The sequence below is a fragment of the Zeus faber genome (genome assembly GCF_960531495.2).
Source record: "Zeus faber genome assembly, chromosome: 9".
Lineage (NCBI taxonomy): Eukaryota > Metazoa > Chordata > Actinopteri > Zeiformes > Zeidae > Zeus > Zeus faber.
Genome location: NC_137197.1, coordinates 26,329,166 through 26,355,772, shown reverse-complemented (window position 1 = coordinate 26,355,772; position 26,607 = coordinate 26,329,166). Strand labels below are relative to the sequence as shown.

The window sequence follows — 26,607 nt, the reverse complement described above, 5'->3', positions numbered from 1 at the left end:
GACTGACCCCTGCACGATGGATGGAGTGGAGATGGAGAAAACCAAAGTGAACCAAGACGTAGATTGCGCAGAAATATTTACCTGCACACTTTATCGCGACACAATTTTGTCGTTCCACACAATGGGGGGTCCAAAATGCGTTATCTTAAGTCTTCTAAAAGGTGAAACTGTGGGACAGGAGTGCAGAAGATAGTAGATAGTGGCATCGCTATAGTTATGAATTTCATCGTACCTAATATTCTGAGCTCATATAGTGACACGGGCTGCTGTTCAAATTCACACATCGGTATCATTTCATCTGAAAGATGAGAAGCATGTTTTGTTGCTGCGGAATACTACTGCTTCCGGGGGAAGATCCCATTTGTCTCCCCGCTTTCAGGTATTATCAAAAGTGTTTTTGGCGAGAACGTCTATGCCATGTATTACGGTAATAGAATGTTTGAGATAACGTCTAAAACCTATTGCTATTGTTTGCGACCACACCATGAGTGCGTGTTTCTCATCTCCGCCTCCACGTCCCACTTCCGCGTCCCTAACACACTAACACATTCTCCTAATAAAGACAATTGTATTTTACTTAACAAGTATTTTATTGTGCTCCGTTTCCTTATTAAAGGTTTCCTTAAACAAATAAAAACCCTGTGCGAGATGGGGACACTTCCTCAGTCACTCTTTTGCCCCCCCACCCAGCCTCCCACCCCGTTGTGTCCCCCCATTCTACGTGGTCCTTCAGATATGAAAGGAAAAAAGAGATTCGGTGGCGCGGTGTTCTGTGCCAGCTCAGTTGCAATACTTCTCAAGTTGATGCCTTGATCAAAAGGTGCACTAGAGCACAACTACCTGTGATCTTTGCAGTAAGAAAAAAAACAACCCTGCAGATGTATGTGACAAATAATCTCTCTTGAACTTGAACTTGAACTTGAGATCAGAATTTATAGGAGAACTGGCTCCTGGTTGAACAGTAAGGTACAATCTGACATTCCTTCTACTAGAGCTGGGTTGGAGGGGGGCTTATTGGACTGCTAATAATTGATACAAGTTATAAGCTTGTAAAGTTTGTTACCCAAATAGTACAGACAAAAAGTAATTGAATTTGCCAGCTACCTTTGCATTTAACTAGAATAACTAGAGAATTACCAGAGAAAATCATATTTTCATATGCAATTAAAGGATGCTTGTGGTGACTTAATTTCATTGCCATTCATTATATAGTGTATGTGTATGTATGTATAATGTATGCATAGCCTTATGTATAAGGCATCCGTGACGACTCCCCCCCGCATAGACATAGCCGTAGATTTCTCTGCGACATTCTATTTTTTTTTAATAGGAAACCTCTTGGGCGCACTTTTGACACACTCAGTGGAATATTCTGTAACTCGCTGGCCAAAACCTCCCACAAAGTTATGGCACACCCGTTGGGATCGAGCCGGTCGTCTTGGTGCATTTCGCGTGTATTCAGCTTGAGAACCGTGGGGGGAGTAGCGTGACGCAATATGGCTTTGAAAGTGTGCGGCTGCTAAGCGCTCTTATAATTTCTCAACAGAACAGAACATACCCATTTCTTTCATTGTAAATAATTCTACAAGAAATATGTAGTTAGCGATCACCAGATATAGAAACGTTAACAAGCTTTCGGTGTAATGTTATAACGACACAGCGTGTTTCCAGGTCAAGGATGAATGGCTGTCTGCTCTTCACACGTTACACAACCGCGTTAATGTTAGTCAAGACTTCTAATCTGCTTCAGCGTCGTGTAAACACATTTGTAGGTGGTAAGTTTAGTTGCTGCTCTACCACGTTGAAATGTTGGTGTGACATTTCTGAGGTTACCATTAAGATGGTTTTGTGAACCCCAATAACCAGTGTGTAAGCTTATTTATTTTTAATTTTCAAGAAACCCAACGTGAACCCATAAACTTTTAGCACCGCAATCCTTGTCACTTTCGGCTACGAAACAATATGAATATATCAATAAAATATAAATGTCAAATTTTGACTGGCATTGATGGCAGCAGGTTAACTACACATGGCAGAGCTAAGGCTTCAACAAGGACAGTTAAAAATAGACTACTCCTGGCGATATTGCAAGTGTGCGGGCCATGTATGTGTGTGTGCGTACGTGCGTGTGTGTGTATATGTATGTAACTTCTTCTTCTTTGGCGTAAAGTGACGGCAGGGGTGAGGGGTCTTTAGTGATGGCAGGTCTCCAAACACCCAGCTTTATAGGGGGGGAGTTGCTACGTCACAAAGACATCACATGACCTTGCACCCGCCCAGTTGCTGCAGCTACCGAGGGGGCGGGGCCATGTTGGAAATTCCCCTTAATTATGTTTAACATGGGTTTCCAAGACGATCTATTTATCCATCCATCTATATATGTGGCAGGTCTGTGTGTGTTTGTGCCCCTTGTTACTATAGCAACTGAGGTTCAAAGGCCAACTGTTGTCTTAGTAACTGCACCTGTATCTGTAAAATACTAGTCTCCCATTGACAGCATGAGCATAATAAGCCGTCTGCAGAATACTTTAAAGACAATTTCCACCCATATTATAAACTGTAAAAATTGTATACGTTGCATATAAATGTAAATGCTAAGTCTTCATACCAAATGGTCAATAAATTACAGTAAATGGCTTAACAGCATCTCTACCAGAATCTGCACACCAAATACGACACAAAGACACAGGATCCAATGCACACCAGCTCCGATCCCAGTGACATATCTATTTATTATAACGTAAGACAGAGCAAATCAAGCATTTTGCATGTCACAGCTTTCTTCTTCTTTGCTTCTGCTGGCTATAAGTAAATAGGTTCCATATGATTCAAATATAAAATACAAATCCAAAGCCTAATTAAACACCCCTGTTATACTGTGACAGTATAGTAGTCGTAGCACATTTGAAAAACATCAAGTATATTGTGGAATATATATTCATATATCATATTATTATAATGGGGTTATTACAATAAACAATTGGTGGATTCACTTAACCTGCATGAATTTGGGGCTGTAAATAAAAAATAAAAAATAGAGTAGAAGGATAGTCAATTTTATATGGAACGTCCGATTTAGGACTCCATATTTTGGTAATTGATAGAATTGATCATAACCTAATTCCTAACCCAAATCAGTTTGCAACACAATATAAAGCACCATATATTAAAACAGCCAAGTATCTGTGCATTCTTCAAAGTATGACTTTTTTTGGTATTTTTATTCCAGAATGATGAGAATAAAATGACAGAAAAATTACAATGATAACCGTCCCCCATTGAAGAAATACTTTAACCATAATGACCACTAAACTGCCTGAAATCTGTCCCCCAGCAGCAGTGTGCCGCTTACTGATGCTGGACCATGGGGTGGTCCCCCCATGGGGGCAGGCTGCGGAGTTCTTCCTCGGTGGTAGGTTCAATGGGCCAGCCCCAGGCCTTGAAGAACCCGCACAGGTTCTTCCCCACGGTGTTGGAGAAGGTCTGGGCGTACAGGTTCATTTTGCCTTTGTTGTCCCCGGGGAAGTTGCTCATAGTATGATAGGCCGCAAACACCTTCTTGAAGGCCTCCCAGCCAAATGCTTCCTGAAGCTGGAGGAGCAAGATGAAACATTTTACCGAATCTTGAACTCTACCTTGATCTGTTGGCTAGAGAACAGGTTCCTCAGGTGATAGGGAGAACAGCTGCCTCTTACCTGCAGATACATATCCAGGGCCACCCACATGCTCCAGCTCTTGAGGTCCTTGCCTCCCTTAATGTATTCTTCTCGGCCACGTGCCCTTTGCTCGGGGGTCACATTCGGATGGGCCTGCATGGGTCACATTTACAGGTCGCATTTACCACATCATAAACCATAAGGTTCAAAATTATAGGCAGATTAAAAAAAGCATCCCTGTCAAGTTTCCTTCATCAAAACTGTTCTTCACCTTTGTCCTGTGGACTCCCAGCACCTCTTCGCTGACGTACACCGACCACAGGTTACACGTGCACTCTGTGGTGTGTGGCGGGAACTCCCAGCAGCCTCTCTGCTGGTTGTGTCCCAGCTCATGGATGGGGCCCCAAAGGCCCTTGCTCCTGGCAGCCTTTGTGTCGACCAGTTCAGGCGCCACAGACGAATACATCATGACGGGGTAGCCTGCATGCATCCACCCTAAACAAAGAGATGGAGAAAGGAGAAAGTGCTTATGCAAACTTGTGGCTGCATGTGGCAATGCATTGATAATCAATGTAGAGAGAAGAGATATCCCTCCTCATATTTGCAAGCCTTTTCCTGAAAGGCAAGGAGAGAGACAAGACAGAGGATAATCGGGCGAATTCACAAAAGGATTGCGCGGCTTTTGCTGCCACTAAACCGCAAATAACAAAAAAACACACGGGGAGACCCCCAACGGAGAACTGGCAACGCACAACTGGGATTTTGCGATCAGACGCAACGGGTCTCCGAGTTATGTGTCCGATTACGGAGAGACCCCATTGGGAGACCCCGTTGCCTGTCACGAGCACCCCGTTGGGGGTCTCCCCGTCTAACGCTCCCTCCCCCAGCGGGCGCCGGACCATTTCCATTATTTTCAAATCCCAATGTTGACAGGTATGCTTATTAATCACACAGCAGAGTGGATTGAGGCACCGCAACCTTTTTATTTTTATCTTTTTGGCACGCCGGTAAGATGGACAGTAAGTTGACGCTGAGAGCGGGTGAAAAACTGACACGCGACTCATGGTGCGATAAGCGGCCGCAATACATTCTTTGAGAATTCGCCGCTCACCGTGGGAAATCTGCACGTCGGCCACAAAGCGCTCTTTGCGGGGGAACTTGTGTGGGACGGAAGCCAGGTCAGCGATTCCCCTCATAATGTCGTCCCAGAGCGCCGCCACCTCATCGGGGCGCTCCAGGCCTCGGATGGCGTCCGACGGTACCGTGAGGATGATGTTGTCGAACTCCAACTCCGCCCAGGGGGCCGGCGATGCGCGCGCGGATGCCCAATCTGTGGGTGTTGTAACACCTGGAAGACAATTTGCATTTTTGGAGACATGGAACTGGTTTTCTCAGGTGGACATAAATACGTAAACATTTAAGAAGGTATGGAGATCAATATCTCAACAATGTTATATATTTTTACATTGCAAATTCTTTAACCTTGAAATGCACAACAATACACCATCTTATAGTATGAAAATGTAATCCTTTTATCTATTTAAATGGTAAAAAAATCTAGCTACAGAACTTTTGTAACCTTGTTGTCACCTTGTCATGGTCTACATTCTTTTTTAAACCCCATCCTTGGCAATGAAACCCCAAAAAACGACACATATGTTTTGTAACACCTTACTTTCTATATTAAGTAAATGAGTTTGTTTTAATGTGGGGAACATCGTAATGTACAGCTATGGTTCCCCAACCCTTCTGTCTCCTCAAATCAATTTGAGAGGTATTCAAAAGAAATACTGAAATGTCTGAAGCCAGCTGGTAGTGGCGGATGTGGCCCCACCAAATCAAAACAAGACTGGATTTGGGCTTTCGCTTTTCGCTGCTGCTGAAAATAACAGGAAGCTGATCAAACAACCCTTGGGACTGAGGAAAAGAGGGCAGAGCTAATTTTTGTAATAAACAAAACAATAGAGAAAATCCTGTCATGTGACCATGGGGTCTCTACTATTAACTGCTGATTACAACTTGTGGCAACACTGAAGCTTAATTATACATCAAGGATAAAATGACTACTATTTGTAATAATTTCTAATGCTTTCATGCAACTCGACGTGAATTATGATCTCTCATTGAAGGAATTTAGGTTCTAGCATCTGCAAAATAATTGGTTTCATGGCATAGAAATCATAGCAGAGCTACCTTTCTAATCTGGAATTATTAAAATAATAGAAATAACAAATGCAATATTTAATGACAATGCAAAGAGTACCACAGTGTCATAAAATATAAATACAATAAACATAATATAAACTGTTTTTTGTTAGAATATTAAGTTCCTTTACCATGGAGAAGGCACATCACATTTAGTGGGCATCCACACACACACACACACACACACACACACACACACACACACACACACACACACACACACACACACACACACACACACACACACACACACACACACACACACACACACACACACACACACACACACACACACGATTCACCAAACCACCCACTCACCAGACTTGTAGTATGGTGCAAGAACAGAGATCTGCACCGTGACCTCTGCCCCCTTCACCTGTGTGTTGGGCGGGGCCACTAGGTAGATGAGCCCTCCCCACAGGTTGCACACCTGCATCATCTCCGTGGCAATGGGGAAGCACTCGTGGACGCATGGCGCCCTCTTCAGCTCCTTGGCATTGAGATAGTCTGTCTGGCAACCTACCTGGACCTGGTAAGGGAGGAATGTATGAACTAATGGATGGAGTAATGGAGGGGCGGGGAGAGATCGGGCCCCTTGCTACCGGTGTAGGTACCAGATGTGCTCGGTCTGGCAGATCGGCTCGCACGCACAAGTCACAGGGTGAAAGAAACCCTGTGGTGCAATGAAAGTGAGGGTCAGCGCGCGCTGGCTGAGGTGCGGGTGCCGGGTGCACCAGCGGTCCGTCTCATCCACGCCGGCAGGAAAGTGGAGCAGCTACGTTTTGTATGAGCATTATAACCGGACATTTTGACCTGCAAGTTAATAATTTATCATTTCTTTTTTTATAAATTTTACCAGGCCAAAAAAACAATAAATACCGGAGCCAAACATAAAGGAAGTGACAAAGTGCCATAAAGGATAATGCACTTTTGCCGCGGTTTTGAACCCAAACATCAAAGTGACATAGTGCAGGAACAGGTGTTCGGTTGGGTGGGTGGAAATGAAAGAGGTGCCATTCTCCATATTACAAGTCAGTGTACCATGAAAATGACCTTGAAGCTGTTATTTTAAGGTAAAAAATGTACATAGTGTTGCTTTAAAGCTTGCTTTACACCGAATACAACAGACAGTCGATCTGACGGCCACAAGGGGGGAGGATGCGCCTGTCGGATGTGGGTACAGATTAGGTGTGAAGCAAGCGTGGATTCAATTAATTTAAATTGAGTTGGAAGCATTAAATATTTCTATTATGAATTATTTCCCTTTGGTAGTTTGCTGCTGGAAAGGTCATGCAATAAGGAAACAGGAGTATCAACTCTCCTGAAACTTACTTTAATTCAAAATGTTTATCTGGGTTTAAAATTAATGAAAAAAAATCTAGATATTTGTCTTGGTGAGCAGACATTCAAAGTAGCATGAGAGAAAGAATAAAATATATAAAATATGTAATTTTATTATGCCCTGTTAAAAGGCTCACGGCATTCCATCAATGATGAATTATATCATCCAGTTAAAGAGGATGTTTATGGGACGGCGTTACATAAAGCTTTATGACTGTGTGGAAATCATATGGAGAGACTTAATACCAACATCCAGGGATGAAATTCGGTTTGAAGCGACATTTCAGAGAAAGAGATTTCCATTCATTTTAGGTTTATTCTCATTGTTTAATGCTCATTGTTAATTTTGTTTATTCTGGTTTATTATAAGTATTATTTTTTATTTATTTTTTATTTTTTGGTTTATTGTATATTTTCACATTTTTTGTGTCTTCTGGTTCATTTCACTGGATATTCCCATTATTCAGCTGATTCTCAGGTTTATTGCATATTGCCATTTTTGCTTTTTGTTTATCTTCTTATTACTCTATTAATATTATTGTCTATTGTTTCAATGAGAGCTGCTGTGACACCGTATTAGGGATGTATAAAGTATCTAATCGAAAATAATATAATCTATCTAAAAGCTTGCACGCTTACATACCTTCCATCCTTTGTTGAGGATCTCTGTGGGCAGGGCCATGTAGGTCTTCATACCGGGAGAAAGGTAGAGACCTGTGCTGAGCCACTCCTCTCCTCCTGACACACACAGAGCAGAAATGACACCCAAAAGGAGCATGAGACCAGCTACTACATACGGCAGAACCATCTGTACAACATGAGTATGAGGTCCGACCTGCCGTGTTGGCATGGATCTTGATCTGATGGTTGTAGACGACCGGCATGGCGGGGTTGTCCTTGATGAGGTAAGGAAGGAGCGCCTCGGGATTGGAGCAGACCTTGTAGACCTCAGCCCCCACGGTGAGGAGCAGGTGGTCCTTCGGGTTTCTCACCGGACAGCTTTCGCATGCCTGAGTGTGGAGGGACAGGAAAATCGGCCAAAAACAGAAGTTTCACCTGAAAAGGTTTGAGGTTATATGACGTTCTAGATTTGGTCTGAAAATAATATATATATATATAAAATAATAATAATAATAAATAAATAAATAAAGTTCACATAATTGACCACCAGATGTCCCCGTTTAGTCTTTTCTTCGCTATTCATTCAAGTATTTGGTCATTTAAAAGTTGCAATGGAGCCTCTGAGTAAAGTGAACATATAGGTAATGATGGTTGGAGATTGAATATTAAAGCATCATGAGGAAAGTTTGGACAAATACAAAAAAACCCTAACAGGCCAAATGTATGTAAATTTATCTCCTTGATATTATCTTGCTAATATTTAGGCTCAGGAAATCTGGATGTAATGGAGGGTTGTCATTTACAACCCACTAGTGACTGACACACATGCAGCTATGCCCACTGCACCTGAAATGATGCGATGTGGTCAAGTGAGTGAGGAACACAACGTCGTGATAAAGCAAATAACCTAGCAACAAAAAAATGACGCCCACCTCGGGCATGCCTGACTTCATCAGGACGTCTGTGAGCGTTGACACCACCTGTGTGTAGGAGCAGCAGTTGTAAGCCTTCATGTGCAGGTAGGTAGCGCAGTCCTTGCCCAGTCTTTGGAGACACGCCTCCTGCTGGGCGCTGAGCTTCTCGTCCTGGATCACGTGGCCGGCAAAGCAGCGCAGCAGGTCACGGAAGTGGTAGTTGTCCCTGCAAGCCTGGCTGGGATCCGGGGCCTTGAAGCAGCCGGTTGCCACAGTAGACCCCAGCAGGCTCAGACCCATCGTGTTTAGCAGGTTGTTTGCTGGCACGCAGTAGAAGATAAATGAGTAACTTACTATTAAAAACCAAATCGGACCTATTACGATACAATCATTCCATCTATCAGTGTTGTTTACTGCCAAATGCAGATAAATCTACTTTTTCAAAGTATAGTATGGAGGTATAGTATCATACAAGGCTATTAAAGATATACATTTCATACCAGGTACAACAAAGGTGTTTGGTCACAACTGAAGTACAGACCGACAAATGAAAGTACATGCAATGTAAGTAAATAACAAATCTATCAGTACCTTTGTAATCTGTCATTGGATTTTTCCCCGGATGCGACTGGGCCCAGTACCAGGCGTGGCCGCCGATCAGCAGTCCCCCTCCTTCCGCCACAAAGTTCTGGATTTCCTCTGCGTTCTTATCACTGTAGGCCGTACACACAAACACACTCAGGTTCTTCTTGAAGTCCGTCTTCTCACACGTCAATCCCGTTTGGCTGAACAGAGAGAAGGCGTTGCCGAGGCACGGAAGAACGCCAATCGTCCCCTTTCGGCCCTCATCCAACCAATGAAGCGCGTTGTTCCAAAATGGAGCCATTTCCTACGATCAAGACATTGAGATATAGAAATACATTAAATAACATCAACAGAGTGATTTGCTAGCAAAGCACCACAATTACAACCTTGATACATTTTTGGATGCCTTCTTATAAATTCCCTCCTCACATTTCGGCCCAGAAAGCCCTCGTGTGTTATCACAATGACCCGCCCCTGGCCATAGTAGGACCCCGCCAGGAAGGCCTGCCCCTCCGGTGTCGTGCCGATTGGAAAGGACAGTGGGCCGTGAACAAGAACCTCCGAAGGCAGTCCCCCACTATCGATGTTAAACTCTGACACTCCCCGGAGAAGGAACTCTAAATCATCTGTGAAGTCCTTGTCAATCCTAGATGGGGAGATTGGGAGGGATAGAAATGAGCGAAAGTGAGACACAGAGAGGAAACAACAACAACAAAACCGGAAAATAAACAACATGGTTGTCATCAAAAGTTGTTATTTCTTGGACTAGGTTAGCTCTTTGGCTAGTTTGGCTCCTTTAAAATACTGTGATTTGTGTTTAGGATGACATATACACATAACGTCATACCTGTGGCAAAGCAGCTTTTCTGGTGTCAAATCAAAAGTAAAGCCAAATAAAAAATAGTACAACATCTTTAAAAAAAACAGCAAAAACGTACGTCACACCCGGCCAGGAGTATGGGATCTGGGGATACACTGGAAGATACTGGACCTCTCCGTAGTGCTCGGAGAAGTAGATCCCAGCCACGGCGGACACCTTGTTTCCCGGGAAGCCCAGCAGTGTGTTCTCCTTCGGGTGCTGCTGCGCCCAGCTCCAAGCCTGTCCCGCTATCAGCATCCCTCCCCCAGCTTTCACAAACTCGACCAGGCCCTTGACATCTGGAGCAACGCTATAGGCGTCCGACACGTATACACTGACATCCAGGTTCGGATGGAAACCACCTGTCACTTGGACCTGGAAACCGGCTCTGCTGAGGTTATTAGCCACTGACTTGCAACCTTGGTGAATCCCCAGGGAGAGGTTTTCGGATCTGGTGTCTCCCCTCAGCCACGTCAAAGCATTCTCCACCAACGCCGGGAAGGCGGTCAGATATGCCTCGTGGCCCAGGACCACCATCCGTCCGAGTCCGTACAGGGAGGCGGCCATCAGCACCTGGCCTCGGGTGTTCATGGCTAGGGGGAAGGCGTGGTCTCCGATCAGGACTAGTTTGCTGGGAACGCTGGGGCCCCGGAGATCCAGCTCCCTCAAGCCTCTCATCAGGGAGAGGTAGGCCTCCTTGTGTTGGCAATGGGCTGACATGGCGAAGAGATTTGATGTTGGGTGGGAGAGTCCGGTAGAAGGACGGCCAGTGGAAAAGTATGCCTCAATCAGAGGTCTGCTCCGACGGCTGAGAAGGGACTGGGTTTCAGTGCCAAGCGGTGTAGAAACAGTCTACAAGCTGCCCTGCAAGGCAAAATTTAGGGAAGCACAGAATGAATGTAAAATCAATTATCACAAATGGCCTTAGTATTATTTTTCCAGTGGACCAATGGCCTTGACAATGAAAGGTAACTTTCTAAACGGTGCGAGGCATCTTTTATACTATCGTATTTTCATACTATGGTATCTTATGTCACACCTTAGACCAACCTGATTAGATATTTTCTCCCGTAGAACTTTTACTTCAAGGGCAGTCTACCGGGTCCGGTCACTCCACAGCAGGACATACAATAAGTTTGCACAAAAAACAAGCCAGACACCCTACCGCTGGAGAGAAAAGATATAGTGTATTCAAATGAGATGAGAAAGAGAGGAACCTTTATGATTGAAGATATGTACAAAAGATATATAAGATTGCAGCATTATTTATAATTACTAATTGAGATGGCTACAGTAGTAATATTAATATATTAGATATAGCAAGAAAATGTACATGTATGTTTGTTTACCTGAAAAAATGTCTGGATCTCATTCGTGGAGCTGTTTGGAGAAGGAAGTAGCCTCTATTTCCCCTCTGCCCATGTTTATACTTTACTGTGAGCTAAAAGGGGCGGAAGCAAGTCTGGGGTGGATTTAAACAGACAGACACAGAAGTCATCCCAGAACAGAAACCTGTTTAGCGAAGCCAGACAATATGCACATACTTGGAGACCTCTGAATAAATAAGTGTCCATGGGATAAACCAGTTTACAGCTACAACAGCTTGGTTGTTTGATCTTGGACGTGACGTGACAGCAGTTTCTTTCTTCTGTTTATTCCAAAAGGGGTAAAAAGCAAAAAAGCAAAAAAAAAGCGAAAAAAGTAGTGTGCAAAATGAAATGATAAAGGTTAGAATGTTGAAAACCCTGTTTGGACATTTGTTACAGGGTTAAATAAAAGGAATGTGGAGAGTCCACCGTACTTTGGCCAGTACAGTTCATTGCCAAAAGATTAACACTGTTAAAGACCATCCATATGTCACATGGAAAATTGATATTTCCTACCTTTATAAAATATATATTTTTAAAATAAAATAGAAAATAATTAAAATTATTTATTGTATTATTTACTACAGAATTAAAATTTGAACAAGAATTATTCTATTCCGCCAGGTGCATTTATGTAGGCTTACTAGGAATTTGTCATAGTGATTATTGGTGCGTATCTACAGACGTTTAGCATATCAAAAAAGCTTAAGAGTCTGAAAAAAATACACACATATACACAAATAGCTGAAAAAAGCAAAACAAGAATAGTCAAATATATAAAACATACAAAATATACAATACGATCCTATGCACAGCGTAGGTTATTATTATAGGTATAAATTATAATTATAGATAATTCTATGTTTTTAACCGATTGTTACAGTTTGTACAATTGTGTGTGCTCTCCCCTCTGCTCTCCTCCCTCTACACAAATGACTGCACCTCGGGAGACTCGTCTGTTAGACTGTGGAAGTTTGCAGACAACAGAGCAGTCATTGGCCTCATCCATCGTGTTGACGAGTCTTTATAAAGACGAGCAGTTGCACAGATGGCCCTCTGGTGCAATCAAAACAACCCCGAAACTGTGGCGATGACAATGGACTTCAGTAGGAGCCCCAGCATAGCCCCCTCACCCTACTCAACAACACCGTCTGCTGTGGAAACCTTCAGGTTTCTGGGATCCACAATCCCTCAGGAGCCAAAGTGGGCACCCAACACCAACATAACCATCAAAAAGGCCCAGCGGAGGATGTACTTCTTGCGCCAGCTCAGGAAGTTCAACCCGGCCTCAGGAGCTGCTGATCCAGTTCTACTTAATCATCGGTGTCGATCTTCCCTCCATTCAGGACTACACATGTGCCGAGATAGAAAAGGGCCAGGTACCGTTAGTGCAGACCCACAACACCCTGGACACAACGTATCAAAGTCCTCCCCCCTGCTACAGAATACTGCATGCCAAAACAACCAGACACAAGAACAGTTTGTTTCCGCAGGCCATCACTCTGATGAACACTTAAATCAATCACACAGTGTCGGAACAACCCCCTCAACGTGTACCACTTAACACCCACTGGTCTGCAAATTCCAAAAGATATATTTTGTAGTTTGAAAAGTTTTTAACATGTAAATATCATCATTGGCACTATAAATCGAAGCACATTGCATATACTGTACATTCTATTCATGAATATACTGTCATGTCCACAAACCCCATGTATATCAAGTAACCTGTTAGTCATTCCATATGTATTCTAGTATCTTATATATATATATATATATATATATATATATATATATATATATATATATATAATCTGCACAAAACCAGAGTCAAATTCCTTGTATTTATACAGATACTTGGCCAATAAAGCTGATTCTGATTCTCCGTCCCCGAGCAAAGGAACACGGAACTTCAGCACACTTTTATTATATATACTATACCATATATTTGCACGGTCTTCCGTCGCTTGAAGTCTAAAATGTATTTAAACGGAATCCGTGGTAAAAAAAACAAACCGAGGGCATGCTACGTTAAGCGGAACCTCTGCGAGATGAGCCTTTCCACACGGACGTATTTTCCCAACGGACCCGGCGCCGCTGCGCTCAATCCCTGCCCCGTGTCTCTTTATGAACTTTTTTTCATGTCCCGCCATGAACGACTTGTTCCGACTTCCCTGAATAGTTGGAAGAAAGGGCCCTGTTAAAACGGCTATCTTTGAATTAAAAACAAGTATTAATATCTTACGTTAGCCACATAGCGTCCCGTAGACCTGTCTTTGCTCGCTCAGATGCCTTGCTTTCTTGTGAGTGGTTCTGGGCGCCGCGTCACTCTGGCGGACGGACGGGCCGTGATTCTGGGGCGAGGTCCGGAGACCGACGTCGCTGACAAGAAGTGCTCCAGGCACCAGGGTATGCCCGTTGGACGTATAAATACTATCTATATTAAAAATCAATACTATCAGAATATTGTTTCTGATATTACATTTACTTTTTTCTCTAGTGAAGTTGGTGGCTTGTTACAAGGACAAGGATGTACTCGTTACTCAGGTATGAAATAAATAAACAGAGTATTGACGTATTTAATCGGGGGTTGACAGTTGTGAGCTGGGAGTACCTGAATTAAAAGTGTCTTTCTAAGTCATTGGTCATCTAATCCCAAGACCAATGTGTTAGTTACACGCATTGCAAGGTGGCATTTCTTATTATACACAGACTCCGGAGTGTCAAGATGCAGACGGGGTAACTTTTCAGAAACAGTTTCTATATTGCAGGCAAGATGCACACTCCTTTATCTACAGACGGGTGACAAATTAAGGGAAAAACCAGAATAAAAGAGTGGAGTAACATAACATCCAGTGGCGCTGTTACTGTAGGCTGTGGGGGGCATTTTCCTGGCATGGTTGGAGTCCACAATGTCCCCTTAGACCAGGGGTGTCCAAACTGTTTTTCACTGATGGCCACATACAGAAAAATATGCAAAGGGCTGGACCACTCACTAGAGGTGAGGTATATCACCTCAAGTGTATTAAAGTTAGCTAAATCAATCAAATGTAGATAAATTATGCTTGATAATTGAATATTCTTAAAGAAAATAAACTACGTCACAGCATTCCATTAATAACTTTTCATTTATTTTGTTACAAAAATGGTTGGCAACACATTCTCGCCCCTTAGGGGCTATGCTAATACTCCAATACTCCACACACAAGTGCGTAACGGTTCAGGGTTCAGGCTGAAGCAGCCAAAGCTGGCAGTGGGCATAATCTATGCACACCGCGACCCTGGCAATCCATTGTGTCCCACTGAAGGACCAAAGGGAAGCATTGTTAGTCACTAAACACAGGTATCATCAGATATGACGCAAATATTTGGCTATGCAAAACATTCTGTTCATGCCTGTGCCATTCAGGCGCCAGGCCAGCAGAGGACTTCCCAGGGCTGGTAGCAAGGTCTCCACGCCCCCAGGCTGCGACAGTGCATCGCGGTACATGGGGATCTGCCTCGAGCCCGCCACGACTCACAGTTGGAGCGCAATTAAGCAAAGTGCCCCAGGGTGATTGGGGGCTACCAGGATCACCGACAGACCCTCCAAAAGCAGTTAATCTATCAGTCTGGGCAGCAGCATCTTTGCTGCACTTTGGGAATGTGTAAAGGAGTTCCCTCATCCACAGGTGGTGCGTGAACACATCCACCCCCAGAGGGGGGTCGTCTTTCCTGTGGATGGAGAACCAAGGGGGACACCGAGTAGTCTCTCTCAATGCAAACAGCTCAACCCGCACTGTCCCAAATAGTCTCAAAAGCTGGACTACTATGTCCAGGTGGAGGTGCTACTCTGCCTCGCGGGGGCCTCCATGTGAGATGAGGTCCGCACCCACAGTCAGATAGCTCCAGTTGTGGCTCGCCGACAGATAGCGGTGCCGTAGCAGCGGCCATCTCCACAGCCTCTCGGCTGCGTAATGGAGGGCAGGTGACACCCCCCTGATGGTTGATATAAGCCGTATCCTGGTTGTCTGACCTGATCTGCACATCCTGGCCCCGTATCAGGATTTTAAAGTACTTCAGGACCAGGAACACAGTCTCCAGTACTAGGAGGTTGATGCGACGAGTGGACGGGGGCCACACTGTAAAAACCTGCATACAGACGCAAGATTCGACCCAGACGCACACACTGTGTGAGGGTGTAGGCATCTCTCCAATAGGCTTGGTCGCTGTTGAGATATTATGGCACAATAAGCAAGCGTGGCGCACCGGGTTCCACCGGAGCCTTCCAAATCATCCTCGTATACTGCTTATGTGCAGGAGGCTCAGTGGCACTACCACGTGGGCTGCTACCAGCAGCCTGAGCAGCTTCATGATGATCAGTGACGTGACTGAGTGGCCCACCCAAACACGTCCGAGGGCAGATACATTGTCTGCTCTCTGTGGTTTGGACAGCTGGGCCCTCATCTGCACAGTGTACAGCTGCAATCCCAGATAGGTCACCTGCTGACTGGGTATGGGAGTGCTTTACTCACAATTTATCATGAACCCCGGTGGCTTCGGCCATGTCTCCGTCAGGCAGAGGACGGCAATTTCTTGTATCCCGTTGGAATGTAATCCTCGGTCGAAGGTCATCCATCTTGTTCTCCAGGGACTGGACATTGGCAAGGAGGATGCTGGGCAGAGGTGGACGGTAGGATGTGTCCTCATTCTGATCCGACGGCCCCCTCGTTTACCGCAGTGTTTCCTCCATTAGCCCACCTGTGGAACAGCGACTCCATTGTTGTTATTTCTTTCGTGAGAGAGTTGGCGCGTAAAATCTGCACTGGCCACTCTGGATTCACAGATAAATTGTCCCAAAGTTGTTCTTTCAAAGAATGGTTTATATCCACGAGTGCATCGCGGTCGTAGGAGATCACCGCCTAGGAGTTTTTGATGGACATAGTGATGTAAAGCAGCAGACCCTCATGTGGGAGAGCTGTCTCCTATCCTCCTTTCTCCCTCTGAGGCACTCGATGGGCTCGGTGAGAGCGCCCCCCAAACAGCCCCGTCTCGAAGATGGGTGCGTAAATCAGTAAATGTGTAAATCAATCGTAAAAAAGTTGTCATGTCCTCAAGTTGCCGAGAAAGCGTGTAGGTTCCTGCTTGAGTCGGGGATAGGAATCTTGGTCATGGAGATTGGAGTCGTCTTCGATGAGTGATGCACGTAATTCAGTCGCAGCTGAATTAGGAAAACAGGGAGCACTTCTGCGGTTTATATTGGCTATGCTGGTCCATCCTGACTGACTGAAGCATGTTGATGAATACATTTTAGCACTTCCGCATAGATATACCAAGAGGAGCGCAGCCCTAAGGGGCGGAGCCTACTTAGATATGCTATATCAAATTATGCTATGGCCTTCCCAATGAAACGCCGTAGCAATGGCCCACTTTATCTATTACCCAATGGAACACTTATGGTCAATTTTGGACCGACGTGTTAGAGATCGCTCTCCACCACTCATTGAACCACCAAATGAGGGAATATATTTTGGAAGAATGGTGTTCCATCCCTCCAGCAGACTACCAAAGACTTGTAGAATCTATGCCAAGGAACATTGAAGCTCTTCTGTCAGCTACTAATACACTTTATGATGTTTTTTCCTTTAAGTTGTCACCGTCTGTGTATATTGGATAAAGCAATCTCTCTGACTTTATTGCTCCTAGCCCCAGGTGAGACTGTTTCCCATATCATGGAAACGTCTGTAATGTATAACCTGTGTTCATTCAGTCTAGTCAAAGGTTCACATAAAATGTATCTTCTTCCGCAGCTTGGCCCCAACCCCAGTTACCTTGGCAGTGAAATGCTTGGCAGGGGCCAATCAGGCAGACTCTCCCACGGTGGTACTCTCTACCTGGTCAACCAGAGCCACCCGTTCAAACTGCATTACTCAGCGAGCTCCAACGGAACGACCTCTGGTCTGGCACATCACAACCTGAAATCTGCCGATAAAATCAGAGGAGTGAGCAACAGCGTAGAAAAAGAGGCGCAGTCAAGTCCTGGGCCCAAGCACAATATAAAGGATTTCTTTTCTTCTTCCCGCATAAAGGTACAACGTTTATCAGGGTTGTAACATGTTACTATTTAGTAGATGGATGGATACATAGATGGATCAAATTAATGGATGGATGGATGGATGGATGGTAGGGGTGTACATCTTTCGCTTATAAGACGATCCGATATGTATATCGGATTGTCTGGTATGTCGACATGTATATATATATATGTATATACAGTACATGGGTTACGATACGATTCGGTGCGAATCATTTTGGTACGATTCGATGCTATGCAAAACGATGCAATCTGATACATTTCTTAACATTTGAATGTTCCTTTTCTTTTCATTTTCCATTATAAATTAAAATAAGCCAATTCTATAAAAGTAGAATTGCTTACCTTCAAATAGATATATTTCATAAAAGGGCAGGTAATCCCAAGTATTTTTGTTACTTTATGGCATTTACATTTAGATATAATAATAACTAGTATATTATGATTCTGACATAATAATAGATAATATACTATTGTAACGACCCTGGATCCGTTGGAGTATTTTTAATTGTCAGTTATAATGTGTTTTACTGCGATCTGTTCACAAGTCTTCTGAGAGGGAATGTGTACACTCAATCTGGTGCGGGGGAGTGTGTGGCCAAACGGAGATGGAGTCGGAGAGAGAGAGCGAGAGTGCGGAGGGAGAAGTGTTGGTTGTTTGGTTGTCGGTTCAACGGTGTAGGTCATGGCCAAAACAGCAGCGTGGAAGCTCTGTAGGAGCTTCAGGGTTCAGGCTGACAGCGATTTAGAGAAAGATTCAGGGCTGCACGATTTTGGCTAAAATGATAATGATGATTATTTTGCTCAATATGTGGTCACAATTATTCATCAATTTTGGGGAACACAACTCTTCGATTGCACTTTGTAAATCAACAGAAAACTGACTTCACAATAATAATGTATTTTATAAACCTAGAAATAAATAAAGAGTAAACATAATGTTATCAATACACCTATAAAACACCAAAGGCATACATACACCCCATGTATCCTTAATACCTGTTCATTATAACCTAGGGCACGTGTCAAACTCAAGGCCCGCGGGCCGAATTTGGTCGGCCACGTGATTTGAAGTGGCCTGCAAGAGCTTAAAAGGCATATGATTGTCTTAAAATAAAAGTCTATGCTGCTCTACAGTGACCATAAACTACATCTCCCGTAATGCATGTCCATTTTGTGACCCGCGAAATAATGGCATCCTGCCGCTAGATTGCACTGTTTTTATATCGGTGTTTAACTAAAGCGGTTTTCTTACAAGTGATGGAATTGAAAAAGATCTAACAATAATGCCAAAATGTCCAACAAGAGAAAAATGTATGCAGAGGGAAGGCAATTTAATTCATGTTTGTGCTTCAAACAGAAATACAAGTATGTCTGTGTTATGAGGCACTGTCGGTGATGAAGGAATACAATTTACATTGGCATTTTGACAACAAACACAGAGCCAACTATGCAAAATTGAACCCCCAAGAAAAACATCAAATTGTCCAAGAATTTAAAGGCAGACTGCAATCGCAGCAGAAAATGTTTAAAAAAAGCTACAGCCAAAAATGATGCAGCAATGAAAGCTATCTTTATTGTGGCTGAAGAAATCTGCCAAGCTTCCAAGTGTTTTTCAGAGGGTGCATTTTTGAAGCGGTGCACGCTAAAGGTATGTGAGCAGGTGTGCCCCAACCAGATATAGACTTTTAAAAATGTCAGTTTGTCAAGAAACACCATCGCAGACCGAGTTAAGGAACTAGCAGGCGACCTGACAACGCAGCTGGCCGAAGAGACACGCAGTTATCTGTTTTTTCATAAGCTGTTGATGAAAGCACAGACAACACGGATACAGCACATCTATCCATTTTTATAAGAGGCGTGAAGGCAGACTTCACTGTCAGTGAGGAGCTCTTGGATGTAGCGGCCATGCATGGGACGACGACAGGGAGGGACATTTTTGATGCGGTTGAGAGGTTCCGTAAGTAAAACCAAATTACCCTGGGAAAAGTTGGTGTGGGTTAACTACCGATGGCGCACCTGCAGTGTGTGCATCACGTTATCAACTTCACCCAGAACTTGACCAATATAGTTGTGAACTGATACAACCCTTATTGTTGTTTTGAGTTGATTACATATACTACTTTGTATGTGTAGCAATGTACTGTTTACAGGTGTATGTGTTCATGCAGCCAAATGTTGACTAATCAAAACCATCTCTCATTAGCTGGATGTATGCCCTCTGCAAGGTTGTCTGCAGCCATTTGTTGTTGTAAAATGCCACATCTGTCACACATGTCCTGAGCAGCTCACAGTTATTTGTTGTACCATAGTTCTGCCCCTCTCGTTTTGAACAAAGTTGATGTAATAACTTGTGTTTGATGATATTTGTCATTGTCATTCACTTGAAAAGTTTGATCTTTGATTGATGGAGTAATGTGGGTTTCTTAACCTGATGAATCAAAGGGATTTATGTTTTAATAACACGGAGCAATGTGCTTACATATATTTTTACATTTATGTAAATGCATGTACAAATTGTGTACACTTGAATAAATAATAATCAAATGCAGAGACAGTTATTTAACAATATGTTAAGGAGTAGTTACATTTATACAGTCTTACAGTTACAACCAGCCCTTTGAGGGCAACCGTAATGCTGATGTGGCCCGGGATGAAAGTAAGTTTGACACCCCTGACCTAGAGTGTATATTTGTGTGTTTATTTCAGAGGGGTTTCAGTCGGTTTCTTAAGGATTTTCTTTTTTTTTTTTTTTTTTTACACTCAGCCATCCAAGAGGTCCCTGAGTCCGGAGGAAGGGTGCTCAGAGGGGAAGCGGCGAAGGAAAGATAAGAGGAATTCAGATGCCAGGTTGGAGGAAGAGGAAGAGGAGGAGCAACTGGCGGAGGAAAAACTGAGGCAGCTGCAGGAAATGGCCGAGAAGGCAGCAGTGACGGGGAGCGGCGGCGACACTCGACCACCGCCCTCGCCTGTTCCATCGTCTCTCTCCTCTTCGTCAGCCTGCCCAAAGAGCCAGTGGCAGCAGGTCGGGAATCTGATGCTCTACACAGCCGCCGGGGTCAAGGGCCGTACAAAGGTGGGATGTCCAACACAAATTGTTTCATTCGCCTGAAACATTAATGGAAACTAGGAATTTGTTCTGGTGAGGTTCGTCGTGTTTCACTGCAGGCAATTAGCATTAGGAGGAAAAAAAACTGTCAGAGAAAAAGGGAGTGATAATAAAATTAAATTGAATAAAAAGTGAACTAAAAATAAAATATATATTCAAATATATATATATATATTCAAATATATGTAAATAGCCCCAAAAAAAAAAAATTGATAAAAAATACAAAACAGAAATAGTCAGATATGTAGAAATATACAGACGATATGAAATGCGGTACTATGCACTGGATCAATTATTGCTATGGCTATACAGGGTATATATTATAAATATGTATTAGTATTATGTACTAACTAGCTTATTACAGTATACACAGCATAATGCCAGTGTTATTGCACATGTATTATTGCACAAGGTGTGTATGTGAGGTGTGTGATTTGTTCCATACAATTATCTTAATTTTAATTTAATTACACCCACTCCTCCGCCTCCTTCACCAGATTGCTGGATTCGATATAGATGGCTGTATCATCACCACCAAGTCTGGTAAAGTGTTCCCCACGGCACCGGATGACTGGAAGTACGTCATGTAAATCCTATCTTATCTGAGTGTTTTTTTATTTATTTGAGATTATTTGATTTTAACATTTTGCTTGATGCACATGCTATGTTTTATTATTTGTATTATGTTTTAAAGGAGCCATATGATATCCGTTTCAACAGGTTAATATAGGTCTCTGAGGTCCCAAAAACATCTCTAAAAAATAAATAAATAAAAAATAACCTTCAGATTAAAGCTTTCTAGCATTCTAAGATGCCTAAAAACCCCTCCTGTTCCTGATGCTCTGTGTCAGTGTGTGTGTCGCTTTAGATGAAAAGCTTTTTTTGCTGCTCCCCACGCCCACTCCAAAATTGTTTGCCCCAGTTCTGTGAGCCAATGGGGTTGAGCATGAGTAGTAGGGTTCCATTGTATAAAGTATGTAAACTTAGTTATTTCACCTTAGGACTCCACCACTACCTGTTTCTGAACAAATTTGAGGTGAGAAATAATCAATCCAGTTGCTGAACTTCACTCATATTAGCCACAGCCTAAAGTCAACCGACCACATACTTTCCCTTTCTTTTAGAAAGAAACACACAGCACAATTATTTTTTTAAATACTCACATTTTCCTCGTCTGCAGTTTTGTGGCGGACAGTTTGCATTAATTCCTCTTTATTTTAAAGGATTTGTGCTGGTCTGTGCAGTCAACAGAGCAGTTCCCATGCTTAGGGAGTCCAGCAGCGCTTGGTAGTTCTCCAGCTATGGATGGAATTACTCAAATGGGGGGGGGGGGGGTTCCGATTGTAATGAGGCCCCATGTGACGTAGGAAGGGGTCGCACATCTGAACGACTTGTTGAATCACACGTTTTCTGAAATAGATAGCTCACAAAAAACTGACTGGGTTGTCTTATTTCATAGTTTGTGTGTTTAGTTATTATCTTATGTCCAATCCAATGTTGTGATATGCAATATATATATATATATATATATATATATATATATATATAGTAGAATGTAAAAAAATTACGGTTTTTTTTTTGTCTATTCCTCGGACAGGATTCTGTTCCCTGAGATCCAGCCCCGCCTGGCTAGCTTGCTGAAGAGAGGATACAAGGTGGAGAGGGGGGACATCTTGCCAATAGTCTGTGGTGCGTTCACATTACTCCACTTTGCTCACACATGCTCTCCTCCTATTTCAGGTGGTTTTCTTCACCAATCAGATGGGAATCGCCAGAGGCAAACTCCGGCCGGAAGTCTTCAGGTCCAAAGTGGAGGACATCCTCAGCACCCTGCAGCTTCCTGTGCAGGTAGGGCTGAGGCTCAGGTTCACTCCCCTGCCGGCCTCAGTCCCAGGCCAGAGTGCGTAGCAGTTGGAATTTAGGGAGTTTTCTGTGTGTGGTTCAGGTGTTTGTGGCGTCTGGGTCGGGGATTTACCGAAAACCGGTGACGGGGATGTGGAATCACCTGTGTGAGAAGGTAAACAGCAGCTATTCTTAATGTACACACACCCATGTTATTTGACGACACACCCGTAGTTGATGCGGAGATGCAGCTAATGGCTGACAAACAATTGAGGGAAAGGAACGGCCCGTTGAGTATATATTGTCTTTGTCCACCACATGTATCACCTGCATTTGGCATTATTGTGTGTGTGTGTGTGTGTGTGTGTGTGTGTGTGTGTGTGTGTGTGTGTGTGTGTGTGTGTGTGTGTGTGTGTGTGTGTGTGTGTGTGTGTGTGTGTGTGTGTGTGTGTGTTTGCGTGCGTGCGTGCGTGCGTGCGTGCGTGCGTGTTCTCCCCCCCCTCAGGCTAACGGTGGTGTGACTGTTGACAAGACTCAGTGTTTATACGTAGGAGGTAAGTGAGCTGGTTAAATGAAGTAAGACTCTGCATAGCCACAAACACACACTGACACTGCTGTCATCTCTGTCCGCAGATGCAGCAGGCCGACCTGTAAACTGGGCTCCAGGGAAGAAGAAGAAGGATTTCTCCTGCAGCGATCGACTGGTAAAGCCTAGACAACTCCATGAAACCCTAGCCCTGGTATTTAAGGCAGGGGTGTCAAACATGAGCCATGGGGATGACCTTAGAAATATAAAGATAAACATGTCATTATTTGATTGATTCTGTCTGTCTGTCTTAGATTATTTATGTTTTTATTTTACAAAAACATTCACATCTAGTTCAAAATGGGATGTCTGCCCCCCCCAATTTCTCTACATTTGACAGGTTTATTCATTCAGAAAAAGGCAAACTGCCTGTTAATTCATACATACATATTAATACATATGCTTCTACAATCTCTATAAGACATTGACGGACCAAATGACTTTTGCTACTTATAATGCGGGATAAAGTTGATAGTTACCTAAATGACCTGAATCCTCCCCCGAGGATTAATAATGTTTTAAAGAGAGATGATTGGGCGGGAAAGGCTGTTCTATCTTATCTTACTTATCTTATTCATAAAATGTAGGGTGTGTTGGGTCTATAAATTTTGTCTTATTTATAATTCATATGAAAATTGAATTGTATTAATTCATGGCATGGCCCGCTCTGTCTGTATATCTGCCTCTCTAGTTTGCTCTCAACGTCGGGCTCCAGTTCCACACCCCAGAGGAGTACTTCCTGGGATGGAAGGCCGCCCCCTTCAGCCTGCCTGAGTTCGACCCTGTGAGTGCGTGTGCGTGCGTGTGTGCGTGCGTGCGTGCGTTCGTGCGCACGACAGTTCGGCCAAAACCTCTTCATTTACAAGCATCATCACCTTCAGTTTTCCAACCCCGCAGAGGAAGTTGGACACCAGCGGGAAGCTGTACGACCCTCCCGGCTCCTCGCTCACCTCCAGCCAGACTGAGGTCATCGTCGCCGTAGGATTCCCTGCCTGTAGGTGGTGGCTTAGTAAAGATAATATAAGGGGTCAATTCCTTTGTAGTTGACCTCAGTCCCTCCCGCTCCACACTTTTCTCACTCTCCCTTTTGGTTTGCATCGCTTTTACGTGCTTTTATTTCTCCCCCTCCTGTTCCTCTGGGTCCACAGCTGGCAAATCCACCTTCTTCCACGCCCACGTCGTCCCAAAGGGCTACGCTTACGTCAACAGGGTGAGTGGATCAGCTAGACGAAAAACTCAAACCGGCTCAAGTCCAAAGGCAACAAACAACCTGTCATGTCTGTGAAAGATGGATAGAAGTTAGTGAAGTCCTTTTAAATGGAGAACAAATTCTTATTCTGCCATATACTGTATATACAGTACACACTCAGAAAGCATTTGATTGTTTTTGATCTTGCCCTGCGTGTGTGTGCGCAGGACACACTGGGTTCGTGGCAGAGCTGTGTGTCGGCGTGCCAACGTGCTTTGAAGGAGGGTCGCAGTGTAGCTGTGGACAACACCAACCCGGACCAGGAGGCACGCAAAAGGTGTGTGTGTGTGTGTGTGTGTGTGTGTGTGTGTGTGTGTGTGTGTGGATGCCCACTAAATGTGATGTGCCTTCTCCATGGTAAAGGAAGTTAATATTCTAACAAAAAACAGTTTATATTATGTTTATTGTATTTATATATGTATATTTTATGACACTGTGGTACTCTTTGCATTGTCATTAAATATTGCATTTGTTATTTCTTTTATTTTAATAATTCCAGATTAGAAAGGTAGCTCTGCTATGGTGTGTGTGTGTGTGTGTGTGTGTGTGTGTGTGTGTGTGTGTGTGTGTGTGTGTGTGTGTGTGTGTGTGTGTGTGTGTGTGTGTGTGTGTGTGTGTGTGTGTGTGTGTGTGTGTGTGTTACTAGTGAGGACTCTGAATTGAGACTTTTTTCTTTTTTGTTTAAAAGTGCTAGAAACCTGGGGCCTCACTTATCAGGTGTATTTACTCTGACCTTTCTCTCATTTGTTCATTCATTTTTTTTCTTTCTACAGATACATCGATGTGGCCAAAGCCGCCGGCGTGTCATGTCGTTGTTTCCACTTCTCCGCCTCCCTGGAGCAGGCCAAGCACAACAACCGAGTAGGACATTTTTTATTTGGTTTTGGATGCGTACAGAGCCTCCCAGGGAGGCGCCAAATTCTCAAATCAGACATCCGTGCCCACAAATTTCAAAGTGTTTATGCTATGCATAGAAATAGGGGAATTGTTGTTATTGACATCAAAGTATTGAAGAGTAAATCCATTATTAATTAGACCACAAATGAGCCACCTCAAAGCGGCAATTATTAATTTGACTGCAGGAATGACAAACTCATACAGGAGCAACTTAAAGGGGAAACAGATGACAAATTCAACAGGGCCGATTAGTAATTTGGGGCGATGAATTTCTCATTTTGAGGGAACCACATGATGAATTCTGTGTGTTTGTGTGCTCTTTTCTCTCGTTCGCAGTTTCGTGAGATGGCCCCTTCGGATACCAAGCACGTCAAGGTCAACGACATGATTTTCCACAGCTACAAGTGAGTCTCACTTGGGGGGGGGAGGGAGAAAGACGCCTGCTACTCCCTCCTCCCCCCACTTAACAGACAAAGATGGGAGATAGCAGTTATGTCCTTATCCGCACAAAAGACATGACATGTACTAGTACTACTGTCTTCATTTGGGACGTGTTTCTTAATACTTAATCATTTAATTTGAATGTAAGATATCGCTATGGTTCTTCTTTTCATCATCCGCTCTAACTCTGAGCTTCATTCTGGACAGGAAACATTTTGTGGCCCCTGATCTCGCCGAGGGCTTCTCAGAGATCCTCCAGGTCCACTTTGTCCCTGACTTCAAAGACGGCCAATCGGAGAAGCTGTTCCGGCAGTTCTCCAAAGGCTGATTGGACAGCCGGCGCCGAAGCGGCTCTGCTGGCATAGATTTCAGGGTATGGCCGATAGAAGGAGAGGCAAAGCAGCGGCAACCGTCCGACAGAAGATATTGTAGATATCCGCTATTTCCTGAAGTAGCTCCTGAGTTCTTCTTGTCGAGATGGACTGAGGCCTCTGAGCGGTTCCAGCTGCACGCCGGGCGTTAAACCGCACATTCAAATGACGACGTTGATCCACACACTAAATACGTTTCTCATTAAAGAAATGTCCGTTAAAACAAAAAAAAACACTCTACTTGTATGGATAAATTGGTACATTTGGTCAGAGTATACATGTTATAATAGGCTTTTTTCAGTGTTTTGATCCGTTTAATTTTGAACAATTCACGCCGAGCAAGATGCGAGTGTACAAGGTAATGGCTTAGAAACCAGGAAATTATATGTTATTTCAATATTTACTTCGTAAATGTTTTCAGTTTTGTCTTGTTAGAGTCAAGAACCTGTATGTATTTTCAAAATAAAGCCAGAGCCACAGATATGTATATT

General features: G+C 43.6%; 2 protein-coding genes across 2 annotated transcripts; one reads left to right on the top strand and one right to left on the bottom strand.

Moving 5' to 3' along the window:
• Nucleotides 1-2,869: 2,869 nt before the first annotated feature.
• On the bottom strand, nucleotides 2,870-13,557 carry LOC307235396 (TRPM8 channel-associated factor homolog). The gene is made up of 14 exons (XM_080007477.1): nucleotides 13,490-13,557; nucleotides 11,531-11,643; nucleotides 11,232-11,348; nucleotides 10,261-11,045; nucleotides 9,752-9,968; nucleotides 9,329-9,626; nucleotides 8,756-9,057; nucleotides 8,038-8,212; nucleotides 7,846-7,940; nucleotides 6,180-6,390; nucleotides 4,768-5,004; nucleotides 3,928-4,151; nucleotides 3,696-3,809; nucleotides 2,870-3,591 (listed from the first exon to the last, which is right to left on the bottom strand). The coding sequence occupies exons 4-14, from the start codon at nucleotides 10,899-10,901 to the stop codon at nucleotides 3,349-3,351; spliced, it is 2,757 nt and encodes a 918-aa protein (XP_079863603.1). The 5' UTR covers nucleotides 10,902-11,045; nucleotides 11,232-11,348; nucleotides 11,531-11,643; nucleotides 13,490-13,557; the 3' UTR covers nucleotides 2,870-3,348.
• A 184-nt stretch (nucleotides 13,558-13,741) lies between these two features.
• Nucleotides 13,742-26,487, top strand: pnkp (polynucleotide kinase 3'-phosphatase). The gene is made up of 17 exons (XM_080007089.1): nucleotides 13,742-13,957; nucleotides 14,049-14,095; nucleotides 17,338-17,616; nucleotides 20,389-20,697; nucleotides 21,228-21,307; nucleotides 22,328-22,385; nucleotides 22,471-22,578; nucleotides 22,676-22,747; nucleotides 23,078-23,126; nucleotides 23,206-23,276; nucleotides 23,850-23,942; nucleotides 24,056-24,152; nucleotides 24,307-24,368; nucleotides 24,575-24,684; nucleotides 25,181-25,268; nucleotides 25,641-25,708; nucleotides 25,953-26,487. The coding sequence occupies exons 1-17, from the start codon at nucleotides 13,837-13,839 to the stop codon at nucleotides 26,071-26,073; spliced, it is 1,833 nt and encodes a 610-aa protein (XP_079863215.1). The 5' UTR covers nucleotides 13,742-13,836; the 3' UTR covers nucleotides 26,074-26,487.
• Nucleotides 26,488-26,607: the final 120 nt, after the last annotated feature.

What these genes read in the sequence shown, in the direction of transcription:
- LOC307235396 (XM_080007477.1), bottom strand. Translation starts at nt 10,901, where the DNA reads ATGTCAGCCCATTGCCAACACAAGGAGGCCTACCTCTCCCTGATGAGA. An exon ending in TCCAATGACAGATTACAAAG is followed by an intron (nt 9,058 to 9,328) that starts GTACTGATAGAT and finishes ACTGCGTGCCAG; the next exon opens with CAAACAACCTGCTAAACACG. An exon ending in CCCTGGATATGTATCTGCAG is followed by an intron (nt 3,592 to 3,695) that starts GTAAGAGGCAGC and finishes TTGCTCCTCCAG; the next exon opens with CTTCAGGAAGCATTTGGCTG.
- pnkp (XM_080007089.1), top strand. Translation starts at nt 13,837, where the DNA reads ATGCCTTGCTTTCTTGTGAGTGGTTCTGGGCGCCGCGTCACTCTGGCG. An exon ending in TTTCTTCTTCCCGCATAAAG is followed by an intron (nt 17,617 to 20,388) that starts GTACAACGTTTA and finishes TTTTACACTCAG; the next exon opens with CCATCCAAGAGGTCCCTGAG. An exon ending in ATGATTTTCCACAGCTACAA is followed by an intron (nt 25,709 to 25,952) that starts GTGAGTCTCACT and finishes CATTCTGGACAG; the next exon opens with GAAACATTTTGTGGCCCCTG.